Source organism: Scophthalmus maximus, chromosome 18 (genome assembly GCF_022379125.1).
Source record: "Scophthalmus maximus strain ysfricsl-2021 chromosome 18, ASM2237912v1, whole genome shotgun sequence".
Lineage (NCBI taxonomy): Eukaryota > Metazoa > Chordata > Actinopteri > Pleuronectiformes > Scophthalmidae > Scophthalmus > Scophthalmus maximus.
In genome coordinates, this window is record NC_061532.1 from 17,542,000 (window position 1) to 17,552,500 (window position 10,501).

General features: G+C 45.2%; 2 protein-coding genes across 2 annotated transcripts in view; one reads left to right on the top strand and one right to left on the bottom strand.

Moving 5' to 3' along the window:
• The first annotated feature begins 925 nt into the window (after positions 1–925).
• Positions 926–6,384, top strand: selenol (selenoprotein L). The gene is made up of 9 exons (XM_035618039.2): positions 926–1,171; positions 1,967–2,045; positions 2,155–2,208; positions 2,613–2,658; positions 3,169–3,299; positions 3,397–3,511; positions 4,077–4,199; positions 4,459–4,596; positions 5,511–6,384. The coding sequence occupies exons 1-9, from the start codon at positions 1,072–1,074 to the stop codon at positions 5,643–5,645; spliced, it is 921 nt and encodes a 306-aa protein (XP_035473932.1). The 5' UTR covers positions 926–1,071; the 3' UTR covers positions 5,646–6,384.
• Positions 6,340–10,501, bottom strand: part of clec11a (C-type lectin domain containing 11A) — a 4,298-nt gene continuing 136 nt past the window's right edge. Inside the window, exons 1-5 of the mRNA XM_035618041.2 lie at positions 10,292–10,501; positions 9,122–9,236; positions 8,893–9,000; positions 8,454–8,537; positions 6,340–7,554 (exon numbers count right to left, since the gene is read on the bottom strand). The exon at positions 10,292–10,501 is cut by the window's right edge and continues 136 nt beyond it. Of these exons, the coding sequence (XP_035473934.1) occupies positions 7,142–7,554; positions 8,454–8,537; positions 8,893–9,000; positions 9,122–9,236; positions 10,292–10,384 (813 nt within the window). The 5' untranslated portion in view covers positions 10,385–10,501 and the 3' untranslated portion in view covers positions 6,340–7,141. The remainder of the gene's footprint in view (positions 7,555–8,453; positions 8,538–8,892; positions 9,001–9,121; positions 9,237–10,291) is intronic.

A 10,501-nucleotide genomic window follows, 5' to 3' on the forward strand; every position in this document is an offset into this window, starting at 1 on the left:
TTGTCCTATAATTCTGACTTTATTCTAGAAATTTCAGATTGATTTTGTCCCTGTAAGTGGCCCCTCGTGTACCCGGATGTCCTGATTTTACCAAGTGGCTGCTGACCAGAGACCCAACATTATGCAATGGGTGAGGGTTAGAAACCATTAGATATACAATCAGACATAATAAACTAAAAATCAGGACGTGTGTCTACTACTCTTATGTACCTAAGAACCTTCCAATGCAGCAGAAGTCCTATATTATTTTTCAGGCAGTTCCTTTGACCCCGTGGCTTTTTTTGTGCATTGTCAGCTGTGGGACCTTCTATAGACAAGTGTGTGTATTTAAAAAAAAATCACAAATCTATTGAATCGACCACAGGATTCCAATAACCATCCAATCGGCATGTAGAGACATTTGAAAGGTGATCCAGAGAGAGATGGGAGGCAGGACCAAATGTCACAGCAAGGGTTCTAAATGTATTGTATTCTAAATATTTATATTGTGTTCTTGTAGTCGTACAGATCCCTCAAAGTGCTATCACATCAATACATATTCATACAATGTCGGATGAGCGATTAGAAGCAATTTAGGGTTCGGTGTCTTGCCCAAGGACACAACAGCAAGTGGACTGGCGGAGGCTGGGATTGAACGCACGACTCTACCTTTTTTTATTGTTATTATTAATTTTTTTTTATTGTTATTATTAATTTTTTGGGGGCAAATTTAATATAAAAAAAGGAAATACTAAAGTAGATGTAATATTTCCTTTTTTTATATTAAAATTGCCCCCCAAAAATTCATAATAACAAATTTAAAAAAAGTTGCTGTGTCATTGCGATGTATTGCGTGAACATCGATGATGAGGCTGCAACATGAACAACGACGTGATGGGAGAAGGCGAAGTGGGCGGGACGACTGGAGATCCGCCAACGGACGCGCATGCGTCAACACGCCAGGCCGCTGCCCTTGAACGCACCACCACGTTAAAAAGAATGACGTGTTGATTGAACGTCTCACACGGCATCTCCCGGTGATCGATACATGTGATCGATACAAGTGATCGATACAGGTGATCGGTGACCATCATGGCCCAGGAAGTGACGCACGAGACGCTGACGGGCGGACTGACTCAGCTGGTGAACCGCGCCAGAGTTCTGCTGCAGGGCGCGAAGCGGGAGGCGGGAGGTAAAGAGAACACGTGAACTTCAGTGTCCCCTAGGGAACTACGTTACAGGTGACGGAATGAGACTGCACGCCGAATTGAAGGGGAGATTGAGCTGATGCAGAATATGTGTTGGGCCTTGTTGTCAAATTAATATATTTTTCACAATATGCACACAGAGTATTAAAGTGAAGAAAATTTGAATGGAGTCTGGGGGTTACTGCCTTTTATCCACTGTGCAGGGTAAAAGGTCAGATCTATAAAAAAAGAATCCAGTAACATCGCATGTGTTTTTAATATAATTCAGATGGATGCGCCTGCATGCACAGACTTGCTGTGTTGACGGTTTTCAAGAGTTCATTTGGATGCAACAAGTCAACTTTGTTTTCTCCAATCTTTGTTCCTGAAAATATGAAATTGATGCCGAATTGAAGGTGACATTGTATTAATTCAGACTGAATGTTTAATCTTCTTGTAGAACCTATGTGTCGTTCCCAATAAGCAAACATGTACCAAAATTGAGGAACTTCGAATGGAGTCTGGTAATATATATTTTTTTAAAGGTGCAGGATTAAATGTCAGATCCCCCCAAAAAAGGTAACATTCTACAAAGTTGCAACCAAGTGAAAACACCTTTGTCACAGCTGTCATGTGATATGAACGGAGTGTTTCACAACCTGGTCCCGGAAGAAGCTTTTTTATTGGGTCAATAAACCCACTTGCACAATAGTGGTTAAAATATAATCCCTGTCATCATGTTATCTGCAACATAATGATCCTCTTGGTCAATAACACAATCTGTGCTTCTCTCCACGCAGCCTCGCTGGAGGATTTCATCCCACACAAGATCACCACGTTATTGGACCTGATCCCCGCCGGGACGGACTTCTACAAGAGGTGGGCCGGGAAATTGCATTTGAGTGGATCAATTTTAAAAAAATATATTATTCAAAACTGTCATTTTTTTATATTTAAGTAATTTTCCTTTTTTGTTATTTTTGAGCAGAATCGGCGTGAAGAGGAAAAGTGAAGCAGAGGCCGTTTGGCAGAAGTCTTATCAGTAAGTATGGATATATATATATATATATTGTAGAAAGATTGTTTGTTGTTGAAAAAATTGATGCAGTCGAGTTTTACAAAAAGTTTAAATTTGACTTGATTAAAAATCGCTGTATTTCCCTGGAGAGTCGTTTTTGCTTCTTTTCCTATTCAACCATCAAGAAAATATGTCATTTTCGGACTGAACACACACATTTGATATTTACAGTATGAAAAAAATTTGAATCTTGAATGTTACAGTGGAGATGGTTACTGGTCGGTTGTGTGTGTGTGTGTGTGTGTGTGTGTGTGTGTGTGTGTGTGTGTGTGTGTGTGTGTGTGTGTGTGTGTGTGTGTGTGTGTGTGTGTGTGTGTGTGTGTGTGTGTGTGTGTGTGTGTGTGTGTGTGTGTGTGTGTGTGTTCCAGCCACGCAGCAGTGCGAGAGCAGGTGGACGAGCTTCTGCAGCTGGAGGTCGATATTTTTAATTTCGTTAAAAAATATTATTTTCAATTATGTGATTTATATTTTTTTAATATTTGCAATTATTTGATTTTTAAACTTTACATACTTACATAATACTTTACATACAGCAAATTGTGTATCATGCAAACCACTATTAATAATTTCATTAAGAAAACATAGTGACTCTACAATATGTTAAATGTCGTAGCTAATTTTCAAGATTCGCTTTCTCTACCAGTCGTTGCATTTCATAAATCCTTTACAATGTAGAAATACTTTAGTGTGTGTTTTTCTAATCATGTCAAATGAACTCGGATTACTCGGCTCTGATGTGATTGAAGAGGGAGATGGATTCACTGTGGTGTGTGTGTGTGTGTGTGTGTGTGTGTGTGTGTGTGTGTGTGTGTGTGTGTGTGTGTGTGTGTGTGTGTGTGTGTGTGTGTGTGTGTGTGTGTGTGTGTGTGTGTGTGTGTGTGTGTGTGTGTGTGTGTGTGTGTGTGTGTGTGTGTGTGTTTGCAGGGTGAGTGGAACTGCTTCCTGGAGAGCGTGGACCGAGGTCTGCAGGCGACGACAGACGCCCGTCTCTCAGGAGCGACGACCTCGGACAGTCTGAGCCCCGACGCCTCGTTCACTGACGGACGCAGTGGAAAGTGAGCCCACACGCACTTGCAGATTTTTGACTTTTTGACCCGGCAACAGTGTTAAAAGGTGTTTATCAGTTTTTTTCCCCCCCTGTGTGTTTTAAAGGAGCGTGACTCTGGGCGAGTTCCTGGGTCGGGGGCAGAAGCCGCTGCTGGTCCTCATCAGACACTTCGGATGACTGCCGTGACGGGACCACGTGGCCGAGCTGGAGGCCAGTCAGGTCGGTCGACCTCTACTCCGTTCACTGTGATGACTTATTATCAAGAAAAAGGACATTTTAACAAACCTCAGTCTGTTTCTGTCACTGAGTCACATCGTCCTGCAAAAGTGCATCTTGTGTCCATTAACAAGAGCAGCTCGTGAGTGGATTCATAGAATAAAATCTGCTGCGCACTTGATAATGATGTCATGAAAAATTATTATTAATAATGAATGCAATATTACGCAAAGGGGAGGGGGGGGGGGGGGTCAAGTCAAACGAAAAATTTGAGGTGGCCACCAAATGATTAATGGACTGCCTGGCCCTCACACTCCTCCGTAGGTGCTGAAACGTAATAATGATTACGTTATCGGCATTATTATTAATATATTCATCTCATTAATAACACATGACAGTGACTTGGCCCCTCGCATCTAACAAAAATCCAACTGTTGGACTATTCCTTCAGCTGCTCTTCTTCACTCTGGCTACAAAGAATTCGAACAATTTTTCCCAAAGTGTCTGTGTCCCACGTTCACTCGCGATTTTTAAAACAAATCTCCTTTCATTCTGATTTTGTCCGCAGGCCGCCCTGGAGGCTCGGTCGCTGCGGGTCCTGGTGGTCGCGTTCGGCGGCGAGGAGGGAGCTCGGCTGTGGCTGGAGCAGACCGGATGTGCCTTCGACATGCTGCTGGATCCACACAGGAAGGTCGGGAGTGGTGTTTTTTTTAATTATCTATTTGAATAACACGGTGAAGAAACGGCTTCTGGCTCGGCACAAACACCGAATAAAGTCACAGCTGCAGGGGAACCGGAGGACCGAGCGGCGGTTTGCGGATGAGTCTCTCAAACCTTTGATTCGCAAAAGTCAATTTGCACATTCTCATCTCGCTGCATCGCGGATTGGATGTTTGTTTCGCCTCTCAGACGCATTTCTGCAGGAAACCTTTCCGTCCCCTCTGCCACAGATCTACAGGCACTTCGGCCTGGGCTCGTCCTGCGCCCGGGTGATGAGGTTCGGCGTCCTGCTGCAGTACTCGGAGTACAAGGCCGTGGACAGAGACTTCCCCGACGTGCCCCCTCGCCTGCTGGAAGACATCTTCCAGGTACGAACCGACTGAGGCTGTTTCCATGGCCCAAGGACGACAAGCCGTCCACCGTGTAGATACAAGAGCGGCGATTCGAGAACACGTCCTTTCCTTATTAATCATTCATTCTTCTTTCCCATCAAAGCATCAGCGAGATGGAGGAATTGTATTTTTACTTCACCTAAGATCTGAGCACTTGAATGTAAACGGTGCGTATCCCTCATGATCTGGCGCTGCGACCATCACACCAACCTCAATTTGAAATTCTCTATATTTTAAAACATGTCCCTGCTGAATATTGGAGACAAACGCTTTAAAAAAGAAAAAAAAGACTATAACATCTTTTTAATTGATCATTGAATTGGAACCCGCTCACGAAATATGCAAGAATAAATGAATAGCGAGGCCTGGGAGTGAAAGAGGAACCATCAAAATGATTCTTAAAGCTCTTATGTTAAGATAAAAACAGATGTTTGGTGTTGCGGTAAGTTGTCACAACTTAATAGTCCTTATATGTATTCTCAAATGCAAGACATTAACGCCCCAGTGTGTAATTGTTTTGTCATTTTCTGGCCGCATCTGGTGGTAAAGTTCCAAACCGCAACCATCCTAGCGACCGACAGGGGACACTTTATGGCGGCGCACCGCCGATTCCATTTCTGGTTTCCGTCGGCGCTGAAATTATACTTGCCTCATTCAGAGTTGATGAAAAAGCATTGGTTCTTTGTTGCAGGTGATTATGCATGTGATTATATATTCAATTTCTGTGAATAAGTTCTTCTAGATATTACACACTGTAGCTTTAAATACCCACATTTGTATTTCTGCCATTCATGCCCAAGAAATGAAATGGAAGAGACCAAAGAATTATGTGGAGGGTTTTTTTTTTTTTTACCAATTTGTTTGAAACGTTATCATTTCCATTCTTTCAGATGGGCGGTGACTTTCTGCTGAGCGAAGAAGGGACGGTGCTTCTGTCTCACATCTGTAAGAACCCGATGGACCGGCCGACTGTGGGCGACGTCCTGCAGGCCGCCGACGCCGCTTCATCGGCGTCGCGCCCTTAAGCTGCGACGCAACGCCTCACTGACACCACAGAAGAAGAGCGGCACCTTTGACCCCGCCGTCCAATGACGTCGCGCCTCGCACTCGTGACGCCACGAAGAGGCGCGACTGACGAAAAAAAAAAGGCCGATCCTCTCTGTGGTGTCCGTGTGGTGACGGCAGCATTTTTTGAAACGTGTAGTTCTACTTGATCAAACAGTAATTTAAAATGACATTTTTATAATGTACACATTTCATTTTTTTTACCTTTAAAAAAAAAGTAAGACTGTATTTTTAAAGGTGGATTATGGAGATGAGATTTCAAATTTTGAAAGGTACAAATGACTGCATTACCCAGAAATCATAGATAATAGGAAATAAATATATATATATATATATATATAGAACGTGAAGTACCAAAAACGTTTCGATTGAAAATCTACTCTGATTATTATTCTTGTTGACTCATTATTTGATCGGATTGTAGCTGATTTACAGGAAAAATGTTGCAGATTTTATTCAGACAATTATCATATGGCTGCATTTATTTTTGCCGTCTTTTGAACTTCAGCTTCTTTACAAAAATAAATCAAATATTTAGTCGTTGGCACCAAAACCCAGATGCTGTATGAACCACGACACTGAACTTCACCGATTAAGCAAATCACTTTTTTTTTTAATTTCCTTATTTTTCGAAAATGAATGCTGTAAACCATGTCAATGTTTAGCAGAGATTTATTATAAAAAACATTTACATTCAGACTTTTATGTACATTATAACTTTCCCACTGTTTCTGCTGTAGGACGGACAGAACAGTCGTGTGTCATTTCTTCTGGGGGGCGTCAGGACTGAGACTACAGCTCCGAAAAAAACAGAAACTGTTAACGTTTATTTTTGCCAAAAGATGTTGAGAGCGTCGGCAGTTTCACGGCGCAGGAACCAGACTTTGTTAGAACACTAAGTAAAGTAACTGGAGCAGCAGCGCCTGATCCCGCTTAAATCAAATACACGCCGATAAAATATCTTCCATGGTATTTCAGTTTGTGCTGATTCTGAAGAAAGGTGCCTCCGGCTCCTCGTGTTTTCTCTTCTAACTTACACTCACATCACTGCAGCCGCACGGGAAAAAAAAATACAATATTAATATTCGTAACATAATCTGACAAGGTCTCGTTCGGCACTTTCAGGAGTCAAATAGCGACATGCGTACATCTGTGCCCATGTGAGACCTTGTGTTTCACTTACTGACCCCCGACTGACTGTGCAACATTTCAAAGGCACAAGTTGTACGTCGCAATGAAATGATACCGGCTGTTTATATCAAAAACACGTGCGTGTCCAACGGAGAATCGACGGCTTCCTCCGCTTTGAAAGCAGCCAAATCCTGTCAAAGTCTCTCAAAGGGGAAATAAGTTATCTGCGCGTAAACTGGGCCGCCGCCCACAATGAGGGAGAGGTGAAGGTCAAAGTTCAAACGAGCGGCGAGCGATGGCGGGAGAGCGGCGGCGGCGTCTCCTCCTACAGCGCCACCCTGTCGTCGAACTCGCAGACGTAGTTCATGCTGCGGTCGCAGTAGTGGTCCCACCAGTCGCCGTCGTCCGACGACATCGCCACGCAGTTCTCCCGCCGCCCGCCGTCCGGCTGGCTGGACAGGAAGTGCTTGCGCCACTGGAAGTAGGAGACCCGCGTGCCGTCGTCGAACAGGTACGTGCCCTCCGAGCGCAGGTCGTTGACGCCCAGCCACACGGGCCAGTTGCCCGGGTGGAAGAAGGACTTGACGTAGTCGGCCAGGGCCTCCTGCTCCTTGCGGTCGCGCGGCATCGCCATGCGGCCGCCGCGCTCCACGCACTTCCTGGAGGCGGCGGCGTAATCCGCGTGGCTGTTGTACACCAGGTAGCACTTGTAGCCCATCCTGCGTCCCTTCTGGCAACCTGGGAAGAGGGGGAAAACAAGATGGCCGCTCAATCGCACGGAGTAATCATGTGGCGCTGAGCAACGTCCGTTCGGAAGTGGTTTTGGCCGCCGAGGGCTTTGTGCCGGATAGTAAAGTAGAAGCGGTAAAACCAAAACAACGTGCTGAAAGACGCCAAAATCCGAATATTTGGTCGGATTCATCAGCGCAAAATTGTCCCGCAGTTCGGATTAAAAAGTATTTGAGGCGCAGGTTGTGAAAGTCGACTTTGAAAACTTTCAGTTTCTATCCAGAACTTTGTGGAACCTTCAGCCCCCATCCCGTCCCTCGCGCCTTAGCAACCGTCAATATTTGGATGACGGTGAGACAGCAACGCCCGTGAGTCATTTCTCCGAGTCATATGATATTAACAATAACGCTCATTTTTGACACACACAAAGGGAATCTCTTGCACGAGAGCGAACGACGATACGTCAAGTCTTCCACGTTGCGTCGTCGCGTCTCGGACAACAAGGAAAATACATTTTCTTGTAAAAACCCTATTTGTTGTTGTTGCAACACAACATTTGCGACCTCGTACAAACCAAATGCAACGAGGAGAAATGACTGAGAGCATTATTATTTAATCGGTGTGAGACCAAGCGTAGAAGTTTTTTTCTCCATTAATATCTCGACAGATCAATGCATATTGGGAAAACAAGGTTTACTTTTCACTTTTCAATGATAAACCTCACAAATAGAGACTGGTGTCATCTGTTATCATTCGGTCTTAAAATATCATGCCTATAATGATAATTATAATAAAAAAATGTCAATATGGAAAATCTAAAAACATTGCCTGAAATCTCCTGTCGACATTGCGTCTCCGTCCTATTTTTTCGAAGACACATGGGGTGAAATGAAGTAACCCCCTCGTACCTTCCAGTCTCCCCGTCTCCTTGCGGTTGTCCCTGCTGTGCTGGTAGACTTCGCGGATGCTGTCCTCCAGCTCGCCGACCTTAGCTGCCATGGCAACGGCGGGGAAGCAACAGAAGAGAATTAAAATGGAATGTGCGCCCCGTCCTCCGGGGACACGTTCACATCGATCAGAGATAATGGTCTGTGGAGGGAAAACCGTTTGAATTCATCTCATTCCATTCATGCTCGGTCGGCGACATTGCAACAGTATTCATTTCCACTTCGCGGCTGAAGGGGGCGCCACGTTCATTCTCTCCATCCGTCCATTTGTAGATCGGGCCGCCTGTTGTTGTGCACGTGCAGTAGGAAAACAGGGTGTTTGACGCAAAGAGGAGACGAGTCCACGAGGAGAGAAACGTGGAACGCCGTCAGTGGAGGAGAGGGAGACGGTTTGTCTCACCGTCCATCCGGGACAGACGGTCCATCAGCTGACTGACTTTCACATCCAGCGTGTAGTGGCCGACGTTCAGCTTGTGGATCGCCTGGTCCATGCCGGCCAGTCGGGACACTGTGAGGGAGGACAGGGGACGGTGAGATGGGGGAGGCTCACCCCTCCGCTCCCTGGTACCGGGCTTTTCTCGAGAGCGATTTGTTTTAAAGGGTCAAACGGAAAAGAAAGAATGACGTACGGACGTAGTTGTAGGAGTTTTCAAAGTCAGACACCGGGCTGGTCGGCTCGGGTTCCGGCTCTGGGATGATGTCAGGCACATCGCCTCTGGCCTTCTTCGCCTCTGGCAGAGAAGCCTGGACACACACACACACACACACACACACACACACACAACAATCACAGTGTTGTCACCGATTCCCCTGCGGACTACAGTATATTTGTATCGTGCAACCCAACTCAGCTTCGTATAAACTCGTCAGAACTACGCGTCAGATGCTCAAATCCTAAACATTGATCATTGTTATTCTTATTTTTGTTGTTGCAGCAGAGCATCCTTGGTCCAGACGACGATGTCAGTCGACACTATGGTTTTTAATCCTGCGTTGCCCAAGTTGAAGATCTGACACGCTCTATTCAAGAGACCCAGTGATAACACACCTGAGTCATGCTCTCAGATTCCTATTCTCATTCTTTAGATTTGAAACCTCAGCAGCTTCATTTGCATGTTTGCCAGCCAGCACTGATTCCACCTCTAGTTTTGTCAAAATTCCACCGTGCAGCCTCACATCGGTCAGCAGCCACGCCACTCAAATCACGAGGATCACTCGGTGGCTTGTGGAAGTCCTCTTTTATTTTGAAAATCGAACGCACATCTAATCTGTGTCAGAGGAAGAACCTGATGGAGCTGCTCCTCTGGGCGTGTTACCCTTAACGTGTGTGTGTGTGTGTGTGTGTGTGTGTGTCATCCATCCATGACATCATCACCTACACGTCATCACAATAGATAAAGACAACACTGTTCCCATTATGAATGATAATGTCCCACAGAGCAGGTTACACATGTTTCAGATTTGTCCTTTTTTTCTTCTTCAAAAGCTTTAAAAAAAAAAAATGCTACATACATCAAATGTATCATATTAGTTATTTTACTGCTCGTTGCCAACATTCAGCACGCATTCATTTTGTTTTTGAAAGGATTCTTCACGTCATAAGTTTATTTGCATGGAGATTTACCCTCCGACTCACATGAGCAGCACAAGCCGTGAGAGCTGAGCAGATGTGCCCAGTCGGTCGCCCGTGGTTAATGGAAGAATGAGAGACAGTAAAGATGCCCAATAGTGTGGAGAGAGAGAGAGAGAGAGAGAAACATTTCTTTTTCTTTTTTTTAAAAAGTGTGTGTGGTCCTGACCTGAGTTGGTGCGGCGTCCGGCGTCCCCGTGGGAACACACACGCCCAGGGAACACAAACACAGGAGGGCGAGCGAGGCGGCGGCCGGTCCCATTTTTCTGCTCCCTACTAAGAACTGTGATCCCTTTTCTTTTTCTTTTTTTCCCCCCCTGCACCTTCCAGACTCTCTCCGTCTCCGTCTCCGTCTCCGTCTCCGTCTCCGTCCGCTGCG